The sequence below is a fragment of the Danaus plexippus genome, chromosome 19, assembly GCF_018135715.1.
Source record: "Danaus plexippus chromosome 19, MEX_DaPlex, whole genome shotgun sequence".
NCBI classification, from domain to species: Eukaryota; Metazoa; Arthropoda; class Insecta; order Lepidoptera; family Nymphalidae; genus Danaus; species Danaus plexippus.
Window position 1 is genome coordinate 6,059,378 of NC_083549.1, and position 18,683 is coordinate 6,078,060.

Sequence of the window (18,683 nt, forward strand, 5' to 3'; positions counted from 1 at the left end):
CTAATTGTAGCGAATGGCAACAAAATAAAAAAAGTATTTTCACAATACTAAATGTTGTGACCAATGACATTTCCTACATATGATTTTTTAACAGTTAAGTTTTGTGTTTACAGTATTTCGCGGAATAAATTCATAACAATATTTGATCAAGTGTATAAACTGTGTATAAACTATATCAATTTTATTCTCCACTTGAAATTAAATTGCTTTACATGTTGAAAAGTACTTTCTTATTTTAGTTATTTGTCAGTAAAATTCTACATTTAACATCTAGAGTATTTAGTATGTTTTAGGTATAACCGAATGTATAACCGCATTTTAAAATGTGAATATTTATTATTATCTTTAGATTTATAGGAAACAATTTTAAAAATGGATTATAAATCCAAAAATTATGGATCCTCAAGTAAAAGAAGACGTTCCTATTCTCCTGAATTTGACTCCCGGGATAGACACAAGTCGAGAAGAACAAGCCCGTCTAAATTAGAAAAAAACGATGAATTTAGTTTTTTGGATCACAAAAGAAATTTAAACAAAATAATCTCTTATAGCAATGATGGTAATCCCATTGTGAAAAACCTAGATGATTTTTGGGTATTTGTCAAAAAATATGAAGCTACATTGAAAAAAGCGGGAAAACCTATCTTAGAAAGACAAACGGATGTCACAGAATATAATGATATTGGTATACCTATTAACTTTTCTAAACATCATTGTATTAATTTTATTAGCAAAATAAAATTCATGGATGTCTGTGATGAGAGAAACAACAAAAAGTTAAATAAAGATACTTTTGATATATTTCTTAATATAGTATCTATATATTTAGACTTTAAAAATAAAGAAAAATTTGATAGATTAAAAAAATTACGTAAAGCTCAAAGTGAATTACCAGTCGCTAAATACAGGTGAGTAAAAATATTTAGTTATATATAAACAACTCTCTATGCTGTTAAATAAATAAAACAATAATGTATTTTTTTCTCAAAATATTGAAAGTATTTAGTCAATGTTGGGATAACAACATTCTGATCAACAAAATGGGCCTACCTCGAAGCTATATATGTACCAATACTCTATATTAAGTGACTATTTTGATGTCAACAAGAAATATGACTAATATTTAAATTTTCTCATGTGCCAGGAATGAAATAGTATCAGCAGTACAAAATCAAAGAGTGGTGATCGTAGCCGGAGACACAGGTTGCGGTAAATCAACACAAGTGCCACAATACTTACATGAAGCGGGATTTCAAAATATAGGTATGGGATATGTCAAATACCTAATAACTGACAAATATTAAAATCCATTAATCCAGTTTTGACTTTCATAGCATTTAAAATGCTGTCTAAAAACACGGAATAAAACCGTTTTCCTTTTTTTATTTCATACTAGAATTCTTAGGTCTGCGATCATTTCTAAAAGTTTATAAAAATTATACGAGAGCCATCCAACAATGTTTTGGTAAACTGTGGAGTTTGATGTAATTATTAAAATTTCATAAGAGAACCCAATAGATGGCACTACTGTCTATAATTTTTTTATTTATTACAAATTAAAAAAATATATATATGTATATATTTCTAGCTTGCACTCAACCTAGAAGAATCGCATGTATTTCACTGTCGAAGAGAGTGTCATACGAAATGCTAACCCAGTTTGATACTAAAGTTGGCTATCAGATCAGATTCGAGAAAAGCAAGACATCGGACACCAAAATATGTTTCATCACTGAAGGTTTGCTTCTGAGGCAGGTTGGTAAAGATAATATTAAATTTCATATATAGAAAGATTCAACAATTACTTTCAATTTATATATGTATATATATATATATATGTATATATAAAATTTATTAGAAAATCTAGGTACCAGCCCCGGCAGCGCACGCGCTCTTAAAAAAAATATATAATAGCCTATTTCATTTTGAGAATTAATTAACTTATATTATGATAACTTTCAAATGGTACACCCAATTTAAATGATTCAAAAAGTAATTTACAGATACTGATGTAGGCTTGAAAACGAAGTGATTTATTTTGATAAGACTTAATACCATATTCATGTAAATAGCTTTCCAATAAACGATTTTAAAGTTGTAAAATAGATATAGTATGTTAACCTTAAGGTATAGACATATGTCGTCTAGTTATATATTGTTATACCTTTAAATATTTGTTTCCTTAACACATGTATCTCTCAATTTCAGATGTCTTCAGATAATCTGCCCGAGTATGATGTTATAATTCTAGATGAGATACATGAACGTCACCTCATGGGTGATTTCCTACTGGGTGTACTTAAATGCCTCATCCACACAAGAACTGATATTAAACTCGTTCTCATGTCAGCGACTATTAATATAAAACTGTTCCAGGATTACTTTTCAGCCGAATCAGCTGTAGTTATACAGGTAATTACCAAAAAGTTTTTATATCTTAGGTCATTAATATTTAATTTGCGTATATTTTATTTTTTTTTTTAATATTTCAGGTCCCCGGCAGACTCTTTTCGATAGAATTAAATTACAAACCTATACTCATAGAAGAAAAACCTTCTAGGCACGATAAATTAGATCCTCAGCCATACGTACAGATTATGCAGTTGATAGATAGCAAATATCCAAGTCAGTGTTAAATATTTATCAATCGATATAAAAAATCGATATCAGTCGATTATTATATAAAAAATACATTTAATGAAATGCTAAGAAAAAAGAAATTTTTAGTATAATTAAATATTTGTAGTCACAAAATCGCTATGATACAAGTTCTCATTGGCACATTACATACGAAGTGTTTACTGTTAATTAAAAACTGGCAAGATTTATAAATGATATGAGACTAAACGTACGGAGCTGTATAATACATTATTTATAATAATGAACCTAATACAATACCTGATAGCCAATCGTTCGCCACATTTAGTATCTATGAATCCAACGAGATGGCGCTTAAAATAAAACAGTGTTCAGATTCGAATTGTCATGAACAGCGCCATCTAGTTCTCGTTACCAAAATTAGATCGACATAATTTTCTAATTAAATCCTTTCCTATAAAATTCCTGCTTTCCAAATATGTTATTGCTATTGATTTATATGCTCGTTTAAACTAATGAATTGATTGCAGAGGAGGAAAGGGGCGACCTGTTGATATTTATGTCCGGTGTACAAGAAATAACGACAATATGCGACGCGGCGCAGCAATACGCGGAGAAAACAAAGAGTTGGATCGTACTTCCCTTGCACAGTGCGTTGTCGCTTAGTGAACAAGATAAGGTTGTTATATTATAATACATATAATTTTGTTTATGACAAAATATAGTAAGCACATTGAAGTGATTAAGTTTAAGTTAATTAAAAAAAATATGATTTTAAATATTGAGTGGACTAGATTCCTTCTATTGAATTGCAATATACGTCGCTCACTAGAGGTGACCTTAGCGCTATTAAATTTTTCTAAAGATCACCTCAATGACAATTTACAAACAAGACAGTGTAACACGCATAAACAGTCTTTCAGACATCATAAACGTATCATTAAGTATATATACATAGAATTTAAATATATTGAATCAATTATAAAAGCCAATTAAATTATCATAAAAACTTTGTCATTTATTGATTATTTTGTTTTATATACAGATTTTTTTTTTGTATTAATTATATAATTTACATGATATTATATAATTAAAATGAGACGAAAGATAATTTCATATAAAATTATGTCTGTAATATTCTTTTAGGTGTTCGACTATCCGCCAGATGGCGTTAGGAAATGTATAGTCTCAACGAACATAGCCGAAACATCTGTCACCATAGATGGCATAAGATTTGTTATTGACTCCGGGAAGGTAAAGACGTTGTATTCGATTAATATTTCTTTACTTATAATACAATTAGATAAAACATAATTTTTAAAAATGTTACATACATATAATTGAAGACTGTGAGTTTTTATTCTCTCTCTCTCACTCCCCCCTTTCTCTCTCTTCGAAATGGTTGTGATATTAAGCAATTTAATTTTTATATATTTCCAGGTCAAAGAGATGAGTTATGATTCGTCAACAAAAATGCAAAGGCTGAAAGAATTCTGGATTTCAAAAGCTAGCGCTGATCAGAGGAAGGGGAGAGCGGGCAGGACTGGTATATAATAGAAATAAATACACGAATTACATATATATATAGTTGTATGTAATAAATAAGCATTTATTTTGAACTTATATAGATTTCCAAAGTATTTACTGGATTAAATAAGTACAAAAGTTCCAATAAATTAACCATAAAAAAAATTTTTATTGAAGAAACTATTATTTTTTACATCTATTGAGTGTATTTAGTATCAACATATAAATTCAAATCGATGCAACATGCGTTAGGTTCCAGTACGCTGGAATACATTTTATTTCTAACACCTGCATTTACTTTGCAGGTCCAGGTGTTTGTTACAGAGTTTATTCAGAGCAGCAGTTCACCGAAATGGAGCCGTACAGCACCCCAGAGGTGTCCCGGGTGCCGATTACGTCACTGTTACTGTTGATGACGTCACTGGGCGTTAATGACGTCAGACGGTTCCCCTTCATCGATGCCCCAAGTGATGCCGCTATCGAAGATGCTCTGTTAGAGTTGAAGCAGCACGTTAGTAACACCATATGATAACCCTTACCAATATTTTGTGTGATCGAACTATATACTTCTAGTTCGTAGTTTTTAATAGTATCATTGTCTGCGAACGAAAAACTCAATACTATGAGTGTGTATCAAACATGTGGTAAGGATACCAGATTCTGTTCAGGTAATCATGTAATGTAATTAAATTACTGAACTCTTAGTTAATTTATAACTAAAAATGTTCCTCATTAATATATCAAGCAGAGTCTGTACAATATACATGTATCTTTAATTATTTATTTGCGTAAAATAAATACACTGTATCATAATCACGAAAATCATAGACAATATGTATAGCCTTCATCAGATGTATATAATAATTTAGTATAAATTTATTTAATAAAAAATGCTGTTTATTATCAGGGAGCATTAGCGTCTAATGAGAAGCTGACACCGTTAGGTCGGTGTATATCTTCGTTACCTTTGGAGGTGTCATTGGCTAAGTCGCTGGTGATAAGTGCTACTCTCCCACCGCAGTGCCAGTACGCTTCACTAGTGCTGGCCGGAGCCCTGGGACTCCGAGGCGTACTCACGAGAAGAGGAAGGGACCTTGATTGTGAGGTAGTCAATGTCATAACTCTGTTCTTAATATATTAGAAAGCTTGGAATATTTTTTTAGGTCTGATCAGCTTAATAAACTAACTTAATCAGAACAAATGAATTTTCAAATCGGATATAACAAATATTATATATCTGACAATTATTGAATAGAGTTGAAGACACTGCTGATCATTTATTTTTTTAATAAAATAATATACAACAGATTGGTTTAATATTGGAACTGCAGATGGCGCTGTCATTAATTATTTATATAAACCTATTTCATTAGTTCAGTATTGGAAGTGTAGATGGCGCTTTCCTTGATAGTTTCTATAAACATTATATTCCAATAGTTCAATATTATGTATTGATAATAACATATCCAATACTGATTAATCGCTTTAATTCTAAATACTATAACATAAATATTCCAGAACGCTCGTAAGCCAGACGAATCCGACCACGGCGATCCAATAACCCTCCTGTGTTTGTACTGTTCGTGGTTGAGGGAGAAGTCTTCGGGGGGTGGTCGGGCGTGGTGCAGGAGACGAGGCATCGAGGAACAGAGGCTGTATGAACTCACCAAACTGACCGCACAGCTCAGATCATTGCTGCAGGTGATAAAAGCTGCGATATAAACCATGATCTCACTTAACTAAATATTTACTGGTATCTTAAATTGCTTCATATCATAGCCTTGACTGAATTCTTAAAAATAATGTCTTTTCTATTATACTTATATATATAAATGTAATAAACCATATGTTTTCATGTTGTTTCATATTAAGTTTACTATTTTTAATCATTTTATGTATGTTACTGAAAGTATATATATATATATATATACTTTCAATAATACGTTTAATAATGCTATAGGCATTTAACAACTGCACATTACAGAATAGAAATGTTTTTATTAAACTTTCTTTACATTTTAGACATAAATTACATCCGTTTTAATTTCAATAAGTTATCAGAAATTACTTATTGACAATTTAATACTAATAAGTTTAAAGTACGTGGCGAGTTTTAAGTTAAATATCATTACTTAATATATCATCATCAGCCTATAGGAGCCCATTGCTGAGCAAAAGCCTCTTCTCACATGGAGAAGGTTACAACATTAATCACCACGCTCGCTCAAGACGGGTTGACGATTTCAATCTTATAATTTGAAATTATAAGACCAGGTTTCCTCGCGATGTTTGCTTTCACCGTCTGTCGGTGGTATCTGAATACTCACAGAAAAGATCACATTGGTACTTGCCAGGTTTCGGACCCGCGCCCTCGCGTGTGAAAGGCGGGCCTTTAACCTCCAGGCCACCACGACTTCGCTTAATATATATTTTATGTTATTTCAGGATAACAATCTATTGGATTCTCCGGAGCCTGAGACGATGTCATCATCAGAGCGAGCGATGAGACATGGACAATTGAAACAGCTCAAAGATCTTAGAAGGTATATATATATATAGTTACTTCTATAGCAAATTCTATGGCGCACTATTGTTTTCTGTATATCCATTTCCACTTAATCATCACAAAAAGTTTAAAAATTTATTTCAAATCTTAAAAACATGTTATTAAAGTTGATTATTCAATAACCAGACAGTACAAACAGAAGGCTGCCGAGGATGCGAAGCGTCGTAAGCGTCTCAAGGTCGACACGTGGGAGATAGGTGATGAGGACGATGACGTCATCGATGTGAGAGACATAGAGTTCAGGATGACCAATGACGCTGCCAGGATACGAGCACTGATCAGCGGAGCAAGTACTAGCGGCGGACAGGATCTTGTTATGTTGAAGGTAGATTACAAAATATACACATGTATGTATCTGAAGTGGTACTTGAATTAATATCGAATTACAGAATGTGCAATGAAAATTCAACTTTATCCTTATGACCCTAAAGTTGAAGGTACCAATCTATTTCATATATTTATTATTTGAACTATATTCAAATCAAATTATGTTATTAATGAAGACATCTATGGCATGTGTGTGAAAAAAAAATGTCCCTTTCATAGAAACGGCATTAAATAAATTTAGTCACTTACCTGGGATCAAACTCTCTTATCATCACTTCTAAATAGATAAAACAAGAATACTTATAATCTAATATGCAGAAAAAGCTTCGATGTATTTTAAGTTATCAGTTATAGTACTTATAGCAAAGGTAAATATAATAAAAAATTATAACTGCCATACTTCTATATACATGTGTACATTTCATTGTGTTGAATATAAACTGGTATAATCTTACATTGAATATAGAAAAATTATTATTCAACACAAAAATAAAATTTATATTATATAAGAAAAAAAGTTTAAAAAAGACTTTGACCCCGACGTGATTTGAACACGCAACCTTCTGATCTGGAGTCAGACGCGCTACCGTTGCGCCACGGAGTCGTTGAGAGCTGAACCGAAATTGTTAACAACATCTCATATAATGAAACAGACAATATCAATAAAAAAAAAATGAATGCACATCGTCAGTGATCCTTAAAAAATAATGAAATCATGTATTTCGGTACAAAACTAACGATAAAACGTAAAAGAATAACATTTATAGCCTGCGCTTATTTCAGATCGTGTTATGCAGAGCTTTGTATCCGCAAATAGCTATCGCTGACGAATTCAATTACTGCAAGGTGGGCATTAACATAAATATTATATAAAAAAATATAACATAGAAATCATTTTAACAGTTTAGGAGATTTACATTATAGTATGTACATATAAAACTAAATAATACTCAGACAGAGCAGCTATATCACACCTGGAGCAAACCCTCCGTGTTCCTGCACCCGACTTCATACTTCGGGAGATACCCTAAAGCACTACAGCTGACCGAGACGGACATACAGACGGCGCCGGGGTATAAGAGCAAGCTGCCGCTGTCCAATAAACACCAACTGTTGTGTTACTTGTGAGTATATATCTGCGTTTGTTTTTCCGTGTTAGCAACATTATTGTTTATATATATATATATAGCTATGGTTGTCCGTCGCCAGGTCCCTGCTTGAAACCACGAAGCCCTACATAGTTAACTCTATGCGTATGCCGGCAGCACAGACGTTGCTGCTTCTAGCACATTCTATAGACACAAACACAGGATTCACAAGGTTGACAAACTTTAAAATATATAGAAAATCACTGCATGATAATTTAATTAAATTAATATGAGACATGAATTTTTCATACGAATATATTAAGTAAGATTTTCAGTTATATATATATATATATATCTGTCATACATTCCCATATATTTTCATATTGATGTTACTTAATGTTTTATTAATAATGACATTAATAATATTTATATCAGGATAGTATGTGACTCCTGGCTCCTCCTGGAATTCCCTTTCCCTGAATCGGGATGCCAATTGCTATATAGAGCATCCACGATAAGAAAGAAATGGGATGAACTGATTAATAGAAAACTTGCAGGTAGTTACAAAAAATTATTTATTAGTAATACAGAGAAAGTCGCGGTGGCCTGGAGGTTAAAGGGTCCGAAACCTGGCAAGTACCAATGTGATCTTTTCTGAGTCATATGTACTTTCTAAGAGTTTTTGGACACCACGGACAGACGGTGAAGGAAAACATCGTGAGGAAACCTGGTCTTATAATTTCAAATTATAAGACTGAAATCGCCAACCCGTCTTGAGCAATCGTGGCGATTGATGCTCGAACCTTCTCCATGTGAGAAGAGGCCTTTGCTCAGCAGTGGGCTCCGATAGGCTGATAATGAAGATGATAAAGTACTAAATCTATTTGCTTGCATCAGAATAGTATTTGCTACTGACAGTTAAAATCCTTGATAAATAATATCCAGTTGAAAATAGCTTGAGATATATGTAAATTATTGTGAATTTTAGTTATATGTAAGAATTATCAATGGTATTGTGTTATAAGAAATTATATATCAATAACTATTGATAAATAATGATCAGGTATAGTTGAAAATCTAAAATATTTAAATTTCATGCTGTTTATATTATCTGACTGAGAACGTTTTCAAATTCCAGATGCAAACCCCAACAGGTCGGTGGAGGAGGAGCTCCAGAAATCAAATCAAATGGGTTACGAGGAACTACAGCATGAGCTATCGTGTGAGATAAGTAAATATATGAACTGTGATGTGTCTTATACCCTCAAGAGGTTACTGCCGGGGGACTTGAAGGTACTGTACGATGGTGACACCCAGACGACTGTATCTCCTAACCCATTCGATCAAACCTATGTCTGCCGACCCCATGATAAGAAGGGTGGGGTGTAGAAAAGTAATATCTAAAATGTTATCTGTGAACTTGTGCTGCCATCTGTGATGGTTTAGTTAACGTCAAAACTACTTTAAATAAAAACGTTGGTTCTGTTCTGCACTAAATAGCGTTGTTTTATTATAGGTTATGGGCCCAGAAAATTAATGAAAAGTAGTGTTTTAACAAGTATTTCGTCACGGTACGAGTGTTAAAAAGACTGTTTCGACACGCGTTTACACTGTGTTGTGTAGATTGGCTGGACATTCGTGAAATAAAAGTATTTTATTCAGAATTACGATGGCGGCAAACTACTTGGTAAATGTACCCAAATTACGCGGGCGGGAAAATTACAGCGAGTGGAGCTTCGCGGCAGAGAATTTCCTAATCCTTGAAGGCATGAAACATTGTGTAAAGCCAGAAGGAGCTGTAGTAGGAGCTGCAGACGACGAGAAAACTCGAGCAAAATTGATTATGACAATCGACCCGTCTTTGTTTGTACATGTGAAAAGTGTAAGAACAACGAAAGAACTCTGGGATAAACTACAACAGTTATTCGATGACAACGGTTTTTCAAGAAGGATAAATCTGTTACGAAATCTAATTTCGATAAGATTGGAAAACTGCAGTTCAATGACGTCCTACGTGACTCAAATTATTGACACGGCTCAAAAATTAAGTGGCACGGGTTTTGAAATAAATGACCAGTGGACAGGCTCATTGTTATTAGCAGGATTGCCGGATCGATTTTCACCGATGATCATGGCAATTGAGCATTCAGGCATTAGCATAACGGCTGATTCTATCAAATCGAAATTGTTAGACATGGAGTCAACCATAGAGGAACGTGATGAAGTTGGCGGCGCGTTCGCAGCTCGTTCGAATTCTAAGTACAAGAAAAATAAAATGGCGTCAAGAAAAAATGTCAATGTTGGTAGCACTGCCGATACGTCAAAGTCAAACGTGACATGTTACAGATGTAAACAAAAAGGCCATTATAGAAATCAATGTACTAATAACGAAAATAACGCATCGAACTTCAAGGAAAAACCCCGAATGCAGTCTAATGCGTTTAGTGCTGTGTTCCTGAGCGGGAATTTCAGTAAAAATGCATGGTATATTGACTCTGGAGCCAGTGTACACCTTACGGCAAATGAAAGTTTGGTTATGAATGCGTCGTATGATCAGAAACAGGAAATTATCGTTGCGAACAGTGAAAAGTTGTCAGTTTTGTGTTCTGGCGATGTGAAAATTATAACTACAACTGGTGATATTGATTACGAAATTATGGTTGAAGACGTTTATTGTGTTCCAAGTCTGGCGACTAACTTGCTATCAGTCAGCCAACTCATAAGCAAAGGAAACAAGGTATCTTTTTCTGATAGTAGTTGCTCGGTATATAACAAAAATAATAAGTTAGTAGCAACAGCATTACTAGAAAATGGAGTGTACAAAGTAAACTTACAAAACCAGGAACATTTGGCTGCATCAGTTGTATCAGGTGTTACATGGCATCGCAGATTAGGACACATTAATAAAGACTACCTGAATCAGATGAAGACTGCAGTACAGGGTATGTCTTTTGATGAAAAAGTGGATATTGGTAAATCTTCATGTGATACATGTTGCGAAGGCAAACAGTGTCGGTTACCTTTCAAGAGTATCAATCAGAGAAGCAGTGACCTATTAGATATAGTCCATACAGATATCTGTGGGCCTATGGAAAATATATCCATAGGAGGATCCAAATACTTCTTGTTGTTTGTCGATGATTGTAGTCGAATGGTGTTTGTTTATTTTCTAAAACACAAGAATGAGGCTTTGAGGTGTTTCAAAGAATTCAAAGCCCAGGTGGAAAATCAAACTAAGAAGACAATCAAAGTATTAAGGAGTGATAATGGATTAGAATACTGTAATAAAGAGTTTGACAATCATTTAAAAGGTGCTGGCATAATACACCAAAAAAGTAATCTATACACACCGCAGCAAAATGGATTATGTGAGCGATTCAATCGTACTATTGTTGAAAAGGCAAGATGCTTACTCTTTGATGCCAACCTAGGGAAAGAATTCTGGGGTGAGGCTACTAACACGGCAGTATATCTACAGAATCGAAGCGTGGCTGCAGCATTGGGTAATAAGACACCGTATGAGATATGGACTGGCTGTCAGCCCGACATAAGCCATATCAGAATCTTCGGTAGTACTGCAATGGTCCATGTAGCTAAAGAGAAGCGCAAGAAATGGGACAAGAAGTCAGAAAAATGCATTCTCCTTGGATATCCAGAAAACATAAAGGGATACAGGCTGTATAACCCAGAAACAAAGAAAATATTGACTAGTAGAGATGTGGTTATAATAGAGCAGGAATCAAAATCTGAATGTCAGATGGAAGTTTCCTCTCAGAGTTTTGATTCAGTGGGGGAAGAAGAAGTTAATATAGATGAACCAAACTCGGAATCTGACCACACAGATAGCTCAGAGGACACATTTCTGGATGTGGTTGATGAGACATATAAACCTAGTGATTCTGAAGCTGAAGATATCCCGCAGATTAGACCTCAAAGACCTACACGAGAGAGGAAGCAACCAGACAGGTTCAAATGTTCAAATTTTTGTGCTGGTGAGAGCACATATGATGATGTGACAGGATTGTCTCTTCAGGATGCCTTAGCCGGACCTGAAAAAGAACAGTGGAAAATAGCTATGGCTGAAGAGTTACAAAGTTTCAAAGAGAATGATGCATGGGAGATTAGCAATCCTCCTCAAGATGTTAGAGTTGTAAAGTGCAAGTGGGTGTTACGTAAAAAATATGATTGTGATAACAACATTCGGTTTCGTGCGCGTTTAGTGGCGAAAGGTTTTTCACAAGTTCAAGGTGTGGACTATACTGACACTTTCTCACCTGTAGTGAGGCATACCACATTGCGGCTTTTATTTGCTCTGTCTGTTCAACTTAATCTTGATATAACACATCTTGATGTGACAACTGCTTTCTTGTATGGAATTCTTGAAGAAGACATTTATATACAAATACCTGAAGGTTTTTCTGAGAAAGTAGAGAAAGGTCAAGTTCTTAAATTAAAGAAATCTATGTATGGTTTAAAACAGTCTTCAAGAGTATGGTACAAGAGAGTAGAGGAATGTCTTTTAAAAATTGGCTTTGTTAAATCTAAGATAGAACCTTGTATGTTTTTGAAAACACAGGATAAGTTAAAAACTATTGTTACTCTGTATGTCGACGATTTCTTCATTTTTTCAAATGATATTATAGCTACTAAGCACTTAAAAGATGTTTTATCTGACAATTTTAAAATTAAAGATTTAGGTGAAATCAAGAAATGTCTTGGAGTAAATGTAAAAGTAAATAAATGTGAGAAAACAATATCAATAAGTCAGGAAGATTATATTGATCAGCTGTTACTTAAATTCAAAATGAGTCAATGTAAAACTGTTCAAACTCCAATGGAGACTAAGTTACATGCATCTAAAGATGAGAATAATGTAGATAAGTTATTGTTTCCTTATCAACAAATGATAGGTTCTTTAATGTATTTAGCGGTTCTTACAAGGCCAGACATTGCATTTGCAGTTAGCTTTTTAAGTCAATTTAATAATTCCTATACCAAACAGCATTGTTCATATGTAAAACGCATATTGCGATATTTAAAATTGACCAAACATTATGGTTTAAAATTTTCTGCAGATGGGAACTCTGTCATTGAAGGATTTGTAGATGCTGATTGGGGTGGGAACACTATTGATAGAAGATCCTACACGGGTTTCTGTTTCACTTTGTCAGGTTGTGTAATTTCTTGGGAGACAAAGAAACAGAAGACCGTGGCTTTATCAAGCAGTGAAGCCGAGTACATGGCTTTAACTGAAGCATGTAAGGAATCTCTTTATTTAAGAAATTTACAGTTTGAAATAACTAATAAGAAGTACACTATTGAATTATATAATGATAACCAGAGTGCATTAAAGTTAACTCAAAATCCAATCTTTCATAAGAGAAGCAAACACATTGACATACGTTATCATTTTTCTAGAGAATGTGTAAATAATAATATTGTGAATGTTAAATATTTACCATCAGCTGAGATGCCAGCTGACTTACTTACAAAGAGCTTGTGCTCTAATAAGCATTATTATTTATTGGATAAGTTGGGGGTTCAGCACATATGTTAAAGTTAATAATTGTTCATTATACTGATTTTTATCAATATAACATTGTTAGATATAGTGGGGGTGTAGAAAAGTAATATCTAAAATGTTATCTGTGAACTTGTGCTGCCATCTGTGATGGTTTAGTTAACGTCAAAACTACTTTAAATAAAAACGTTGGTTCTGTTCTGCACTAAATAGCGTTGTTTTATTATATGGGGTTTATGTCACTGATAATATTGTATACAATTGGTGAGATCTTGATTGATTTTACTTTAATTAAGGCTTTTTTTTATATTTATTTAGTAAATTGAATTTGATTTGTATTTATATGAAAATATAATCGCATGTTTTTATATTATCATAAAATAAGTTTTTAAATACTACGTATTCAATTAAAAAGCTATTTATATTATTTTCTTCACAGTATTGTAGATTCAGAGTGGAGCTACGATAGTTATCAAGAAACCTACAGCATACCATGGGTTTGTCCGCAGTGCGAGGTGACTGTCTGTCTGTCACCTTTAGAAAGATTACAGCATAGGATATTCACTTGCTCATCAAAAACTGAGAAGAAGCTAGAGAAGACAGTTACACGCATAAACAGGCCCAATACTAAAGAATTTATTTGTGATGTTTGCAATACAACGATGTTCCTAACGCCCGTTGAAATATTGAAACATAAGAAGGCTTGTAAAATAAAGGAGCAATGAAGTACTTGTTTAATTTATACAAATAATTCCCTTTCTAAATGATCTTAGCAACTAGTTAAAAGCATTCATAGACTTATTGGCAGCGCCATCTAGCGACAATCTTAAACTGCATTACTTCCTCTGTTTTCGGGATAGGTTTATTTAAATCTTTCGAAAAGAGAATAATTTTGCGTAAATGACGTTATTAAACATAAATAAATATACATACATAAGAAATCTAAGAAATTTTGCGAATGGAAAATTTTTTTGGATTTAAATAGAAGAAAAGATACATAGATATATAGACATTCACCATCACAGACACTATAAAAGCCATAAAGGTAATAAAGCCCCCATAAAAGAAATCTCTCTCTGTAATCTATTTCCGATGTAATTTCGAAGCGTCGAACAACGCTTCTGAACTGAACGAGTCACGAACCGGCAACACTCATACAACATACAAATAATATTTGTTATCTGTGACTTTCGATTCACTATATTTATAACACTGTCAAAATGTCGTATGACATTTTATGTACATATAATTAAAAATCTTAATTTTTTGATACTGTAAAAAAAGCTGTGTGTTAATGGTGTTTTGTTAATTTTTAAATAAAAGTTTGAAATATTACAAACACCTTTTTATAGATGAATCGAGAAAAATTCAAGTAACAAATATAAAACATCTGATAGAAACCTTTAGAGATATAAAGAATTTCCTTGCATTTATAATAAGTATGCAAGCGGTCGACAATTACGTAGTTACATGTAAAAGTAAATTCAATCAATAACAACACGAGTCCCACGGGCGGACAAACGAAACGCGATTCAGTTATTAATAGACAGCACAAGAACTAAAAACTAGCTTAGCGTTCGAGCAATTTAGTTGCACTATACTTCATAACTGGTTAAAATGAGTTCACAGGACAATCGTCTTTAATACAGAATATTTAAGTTGATAAGTCGCATGTCTCCAAGTGTTCTGTTCTCAAGTTAATAGGTTCCAATCATTAACGCTGGTCGTGACCCACCCTGGCTGCTGATGGCAGATCGCGATGCCCTTTTTAATTCGTACAGTAACGCACCGCGCTCGGTACGGACACACGGGATGATTCTTTATATTAGCATATAAATCTTCAGGGCATATTGGTGGTTATATCGCATTATAGAATTATGAAATAGGACGCTCATATTTATGATTTATTACTGATATGAATCGAGAAAGTTAGCTTCACGGAACTTGTGAAAAGCTTTACGATATTTCGAACTTAGTGGAGACTGGAGATTAAGCTGTAGGAGAATTCAAGACTAAATCATACGTAGGTATACCTAGCTGTTGTAATAATAAACAAGTAACTTACATATACTCGTAACAGGTATTTATAGTGATCATATTCAAAGGAATGACATAGTGTAGTCTCTCCAGGTCCAAGGAGCCCCGCCCCCACTCAGCCTGACATTAGGACCTACCTTGCTTGTTCTTTTTTTCTTATTAAACTCACGCAACTATGCTTTTATCTTGTTTGAAGCTTTGTATCGACTTATTATTTTTTTTGCTTTAATTAAATTTTCAATGCAATTTACCGATTAAAACTCCAACAGAAATAGAATATGTAATCATCGGACGTTAGAATTCTCACCTTATCATTGAAATACAATTTCCAAATTAAAAATATATACTAAACACGAATTTAAATATATGAACGAATATTATTATTAAAGACAATGTCAAACGCAAAGCGCAAGAGTTTGACGTTTACAATGGGTTCAGAAACATGATTTTTTCAACAAATTCTATTCCGAAAACTATATTCTATCATATATCTCCGTCAGATACCATAAAACACGGGAATTATATAAAAACTCCTATCATAGCCGGTATATCTAATTAGGTATATGATTTATGACGGCCAAAGTGGAAGCAATTACCGACGGGATTAGGAACACTGACCGATGTTAGATTATAGTGACCACAGATTATTGATAGATTGGATTTTATTTAAAAAATCATATGGTAATAAATTAATTAGTTCTAGAAAAAATATATATATATTTATTTATTTTTTAATTTCAAGTATTTCTTTAAGATATATACCATTTTTTTTAAATATTTCTATTAGTTTTTATACTAAATATTATTTTTTGTTTAGGTACAAATCCGACTGAGAGAAATCATGGTCTCCCTTTTTTTAGGATCTTATGACGCTACCAAAGTAATTTTTTTGATGTGGCATATGGATTCGCTACTTTGTGGACCACTATCAAAATTCAAAGCCCATTATTAGGTAAAACGACCCAAATTTAAAATCCGCTAAGATAAAAAATGGCGCGTGCCGCCAATAGAAAATAACAGTTATCTTATGTAATTTTGTAAATTATATTAATATAATAAAATTATGTTCGATTTTTTATAATTAAACAATTATATAATTTAAAAATAATGACATACTCATATATTTTTTCTACGTCTCTTGTATTTGGCGGGATTTAAAACAACGAATAATATAGCAAAATCGTTACAAAATCTAAAGCTTTAACAACAATTAAGTGAGCTCAGTTAAAATCAGTCCACAATACCTGTGTTTTGTCAAAATCGCAGCCGGTAATTTTCATTTCAGACAGCAGTAAAACCTTTTTGGCGGGAGTATCACTTTTTTTTTATCTGTGCGTATATACAAAGGCCGATCGGTAATGGCCGCTTCCCACGGCCGGGGAGATTAATACGCACGCATGTCATACCGCTTACGATTACCCGCGCTTAAAATTGCAGCGTTTTTGCCCTTTTTGTTATACTTTTTATATTATTTTTCAAAAAACCATCCACCGAGTCTTTTGTGTGTCCGTTTAATTATTAAGAAAGTATGTCTTCTTGTTGGGGTTCATTCATTTTATATTTGTTATAAATACTTAGCTGTGATTGAATAGTAATAATTTTCATTTTAACCAGATCACACCGGTATCGTATGTGTTAAAGATGGCTATGTATAAAATAAATAAACAAATATTAGAATTATTAATTCATAATTTAATTAAATTATTAATGTTTTATAAAACAATAAGAATATAAAAATATTTTTAGGGTCTCATTGCCTCTAGCCCGAGATGGTGTTTAGGTATTATAAAAACTCTAAAATTACAAATTAAAATTAGAAAAGAAATTACTTTTATATTTTGGACCAAATATTTATAATTTTCAGACTTTCAGTGTTATATTAATATAGAACTTCCTTAAAAACGAACAGATCCCACTCCGATATACCCAGGAGTATTTAGCAGTAACAAATTAAAAAAAAAACAGCAACTAGTTACGTAAGTAAGTATTTTCAAATGATTTGAATCAAATCTATAGAATCGTAAATATTGATGCGTGAAATCCGTTTACAAAGACTTAGCGCCACATCTGACGTGACCCTTAACAACTATGTAATAAGGTCCATTACATTCCTCGTAGCGGGAGGTCCGATCGTCCGAGGTTGTCATATCTCCTATTGTAAAATTTTTATTGTTCAATGAATATTATAAAATATAATTGAATTACAATTGTTATTTCAAAAGTCGATGACATTTAATATTTAGTTTTGCATTTTTTGTCCCTCGATTGTCAGACGCCGGCAGTAAATTTAAAACCAGCATAAGTTCGAAATTCAAAAACCGTTTGAAAATCGAACCGAGAGCAAGCAGACTATATCGATTTTATTAAATTGTTGTAATACGTTATAAAACAATGCAATACTTTGAGAATAAAGAATAATGTACCTTTAAAATTGATAAAGTCAAATGTCCGGAGAACAAATAGTGTGAACTGAGAAAAATAAACATAACCAGGTCCAATCTTTATAGCTAATCAGGCACGACACGTAGAGTCATGTTGTAAACGATTGTGATTAAAAAACAAAAGATCACACAAATTATAATCTGTTTGAAATATATTGGAGAAATTTTATTTTAATAAAATATTTCGAAACTAAAATAAGTCACTGTTTTAGGTATAAATTTTACGTTCAATAGGTGTCTACTTAGGAAAAGAACTATTTTGTTTTAAAAATTATGTGTCTAATTAAACATTATTATATGAAACAGCTATCAAATGTTAAATTTCAAGGTCTGTCTCCTAATATGTATAGTTATAACAAAAAAATACAATAGCTAAGTAGGTACAATAAAATCTAAGCCGGCAGGGACATGCCGTGTAGCGTGCCGCCGCACTATAAACTGTGTAACTGTCTCCCACTATCTACTAGATGCTATCTGTGCAATACAAAAATATTACCCACACACAATCTAGATTTGTTAACTGTGTTGTGCTTTTAGCGCTTAAATGAATTGGCTGGTTATGTTTCACTTTTTTTTTT

General features: G+C 32.9%; 1 protein-coding gene and 1 non-coding gene across 3 annotated transcripts; one reads left to right on the top strand and one right to left on the bottom strand.

The window, feature by feature from the left end:
* The first annotated feature begins 3 nt into the window (after positions 1–3).
* Positions 4–14,353, top strand: LOC116768220 (probable ATP-dependent RNA helicase DHX34). 2 transcript variants are annotated; one of them, XM_061523608.1, is made up of 21 exons: positions 4–93; positions 350–908; positions 1,145–1,263; positions 1,589–1,755; positions 2,209–2,412; positions 2,493–2,625; positions 3,129–3,277; positions 3,745–3,852; positions 4,039–4,144; positions 4,431–4,636; positions 5,033–5,230; positions 5,644–5,826; positions 6,571–6,668; positions 6,818–7,016; positions 7,802–7,864; positions 7,973–8,142; positions 8,228–8,338; positions 8,542–8,663; positions 9,245–9,485; positions 13,856–13,891; positions 14,067–14,353. In XM_061523608.1, the coding sequence occupies exons 2-21, from the start codon at positions 373–375 to the stop codon at positions 14,350–14,352; spliced, it is 3,435 nt and encodes a 1,144-aa protein (XP_061379592.1). In that variant the 5' UTR covers positions 4–93; positions 350–372; the 3' UTR covers position 14,353. The 2 variants fall into 2 exon arrangements, with proteins under 2 accessions (XP_061379592.1, XP_061379593.1); XM_061523609.1 differs by lacking the exon at positions 4–93 and adding an exon at positions 182–222.
* Trnaw-cca (transfer RNA tryptophan (anticodon CCA)) lies at positions 7,551–7,622 on the bottom strand. Its single transcript has one exon. It is a non-coding gene; the product is annotated as a tRNA-Trp (tRNA).
* Positions 14,354–18,683: the final 4,330 nt, after the last annotated feature.

Excerpts from the sequence above, each read along its gene's own strand:
- LOC116768220 (XM_061523608.1), top strand. The coding sequence starts at position 373 with ATGGATTATAAATCCAAAAATTATGGATCCTCAAGTAAAAGAAGACGT. Across the intron at positions 3,278-3,744 it reads CGCTTAGTGAACAAGATAAG|GTGTTCGACTATCCGCCAGA; the intron begins GTTGTTATATTA and ends ATATTCTTTTAG. Across the intron at positions 4,145-4,430 it reads GGGGAGAGCGGGCAGGACTG|GTCCAGGTGTTTGTTACAGA; the intron begins GTATATAATAGA and ends TTTACTTTGCAG.